At 42.5% G+C, this 2,981-nt stretch overlaps 1 protein-coding gene across 1 annotated transcript; it reads right to left on the bottom strand.

The window, feature by feature from the left end:
* Positions 1-1,152: 1,152 nt before the first annotated feature.
* LOC118942010 (hemoglobin subunit alpha-1-like) lies at positions 1,153-2,004 on the bottom strand. Its single transcript, XM_036955557.1, has 2 exons — positions 1,824-2,004; positions 1,153-1,536 (listed from the first exon to the last, which is right to left on the bottom strand). The coding sequence occupies exons 1-2, from the start codon at positions 1,916-1,918 to the stop codon at positions 1,326-1,328; spliced, it is 306 nt and encodes a 101-aa protein (XP_036811452.1). The 5' UTR covers positions 1,919-2,004; the 3' UTR covers positions 1,153-1,325.
* Positions 2,005-2,981: the final 977 nt, after the last annotated feature.

The raw sequence follows: 2,981 nt of genomic DNA, 5'->3' as shown, positions 1-2,981 counted from the left end.
GGTCCGTTAAAAGCGCAGAGAGCATCATGAAGAACAAGGAACACACCAGGCAGGTCCGAGATACTGTTGTGAAGAAGTTTAAAGCCGGATTTGTATACAAAAATATTTCCCAACCTTTAAACATCCCAAGGAGCACTGTGCAAGTTATAATATTGAAATGGAAGGAGTATCAGACCACTGCAAATCTACCAAGACCTGGCCGTCCCTCTAAACTTTCAGCTCATACAAGGAGAAGACTGATCCGAGATGCAGCCAAGAGGCCCATGATCACTCTGGATGAACTGCAGCGATCTACAGCTGAGGTGGGAGACTCTGTCCATAGGACAACAATCAGTCGTATATTGCACAAATCTGGCCTTTATGGAAGAGTGGCAAGAAGAAAGCCATTTCTTAAAGATATCCATAAAAAGTGTTGTTTAAAGTTTGCCACAAGCCACCTGGGAGACACACCAAACATGTGGAAGAAGGTGCTCTGGTCAGATGAAACCAAAATTGAACTTTTTGGCAACAATGCAAAACGTTATGTTTGGCGTAAAAGCAACACAGCTCATCACCCTGAACACACCATCCCCACTGTCAAACAAGGTGGTGGCAGCATCATGGTTTGGGCCTGCTTTTCTTCAGCAGGGACAGGGAAGATGGTTCAAATTGATGGGAAGATGGATGGAGCCAAATACAGGACCATTCTGGAAGAAAACCTGATGGAGTCTGCAAAAGACTTGAGACTGGTACGGAGATTTGTCTTCCAACAAGACAATGATCCAAAGCATAAAGCAAAATCTACAATGGAATGGTTCAAAAATAAACATATCCAGATGTTAGAATGGCCAAGTCAAAGTCCAGACCTGAATCCAATCGAGAATCTGTGGAAAGAACTGAAAACTGCTGTTCACAAATGCTCTCCATCCAACCTCACTGAGCTCGAGCTGTTTGCAAGGAGGAATGGGAAAAAATGTCAGTCTCTCGATGTCCAAAACTGATAGAGGCATACCCCAAGCGACTTACAGCTGTAATCAGAGCAAAAGGTGGCGCTACAAAGTATTAACTTAAGGGGGCTGAATAATTTTGCATGCCCAATTTTTCAGTTTTTGATTTGTTAAAAAAGTTTGAAATATCCAATAAATGTCGTTCCACTTCATGATTGTGTCCCACTTGTTGTTGATTCTTCACAAAAAAAATACAGTTTTATATCTTTATGTTTGAAATGTGGCAAAAGGTCGCAAAGTTCAAGGGGGCCGAATACTTTCGCAAGGCACTGTATATGGTATTTTTACCAACCTAATTATAAGATTATTCAAAAGTAAACATAATAAGGACTAGAATTACTACATTTCGATGTAAGGGTCAACTTTAAGCACGAAGGCGTGCAGCTCGCTCAGGGTCAGAAGACCACCGGCCAGGTCATCGATCTTGCTCACGGCCTCGTACAAGCCACCCATGATGGTACTGCCTTGCTTCTTAGCCGGAGCGCCGTTGGGGCTCAGGTCCTTCCAGTGGGCGAAGGAAGACTTGGTCTGGGGGTACACCACGATCAACCTGCATGGAGGGAGGAGAGAAAGAATTGGTTAGGGTAAGTGGTAATTGCTCTGTCGAACATATCAATACAATTTTGTTTCTGATAAAGGATGCATTGAATTATCAATTATGCAGTCAGTTTCAGGAACTTGTTTGTATTATAAAAAATTAATATAGGCCTGTTAGATCATATTCTATTAGAGTTGTTTAATACAATAATGTCTAATACAATTTCCATAAATCGAAAGAGTTTAGATAGGCTACAACGGGGAGGAGTCTAACTGATGACGAAGTATCCCCATCTTTACCTGGCGAGAGCCTCGGCGCCGATCTCGTCCGACCTGCTGGAGACTTTCGCAAAGAAGTCCTTGACGATTACTTTTTCCTTAGCTGACTGGCTCATTTTGGCAAGAGGTTCTGCTGTACCACACAAGATATTCAGAGGATGAATTAAGCTTTAGAAGGGTCTGGAGTTAGACGGATCCCGAAACTTACTTTATGGCCCAAGACGCTGCAGGTCTGAAGTTTGCAAAAGTGCTCCTGAGTGTTCCACATCTCTACTGGCAAAATATTCTTTGGACAGTTGAAACTACAGTTGAGTTGTTTGGAAGGAACATACAACACTATGTGTGGAGAAAAAAGGCACAGCACAGCAACATACCAACTGTAAAGTATGGTGGAGGGAGCATCATGGTTTGGGGCTGCTTTGCTAACTCAGGGCCTGGACAGCTTGCTATCATCGACAGAAAAATGTATTCCCAAGTTCATCAAGACATTTTGCAGGAGAATGTTAGGCTATTTGTCCGCCAATTGAAGCTCAACAGAAGTTGGGTGATGCAACAGGACAACGACCCAAAACACAGAAGTAAATCAACAACTGAATGGCTTCAACAGAAGAAAATAGACCTTCTGGAGTTTCCCGGTCCTAACCTCAACCCGATTGAGATGCTGTGGCATGAACTCGAGAGCAGTTCACACCAGACATCCCAAGAATATTGCTGAACTGAAACAGTTTTGTAAAGAGGAATGGTCCAAAATTCCTCCTGGCACTTTTGCAAGTCTGATCCGCAACTACAGAAAACGTTTCGTTGTGGTTATTGCTGCCAAAGGAGGGTCAGCCAGTTATTAAATCCAAGGGTTCACATACTTTTCCCACCCTGCACTGTGAATGTTTACACGGTGTGTTCAATAAAGACATGAAAACGTATAATTGTTTGTGTGTTATTAGTTTAAGCAGACTGTGTTTGTCTATTATTGTGACTAAGATGAAGATCAGATCAAATTTTATGACCAATTTATGCAGAAATCCAGGTATTTCCAAAGGGTTCACATACTTTTTCTTGCACTGTATATTTTGCACACAAACCCGCTTTGAGCAAGAAATCGTTTATGTTTTTACGTGAAATGCCTGGGTTCACCTGGGATCACTTGATGAACGGGCCAGCCTTGGAAATTGGGTTGGGCCT

The sequence above is a fragment of the Oncorhynchus mykiss genome, chromosome 20 (genome assembly GCF_013265735.2).
Source record: "Oncorhynchus mykiss isolate Arlee chromosome 20, USDA_OmykA_1.1, whole genome shotgun sequence".
NCBI classification, from domain to species: Eukaryota; Metazoa; Chordata; class Actinopteri; order Salmoniformes; family Salmonidae; genus Oncorhynchus; species Oncorhynchus mykiss.
The sequence above is the reverse complement of the archived record's forward strand: the minus strand, read 5'-3'. Positions and strand labels throughout refer to the sequence as shown.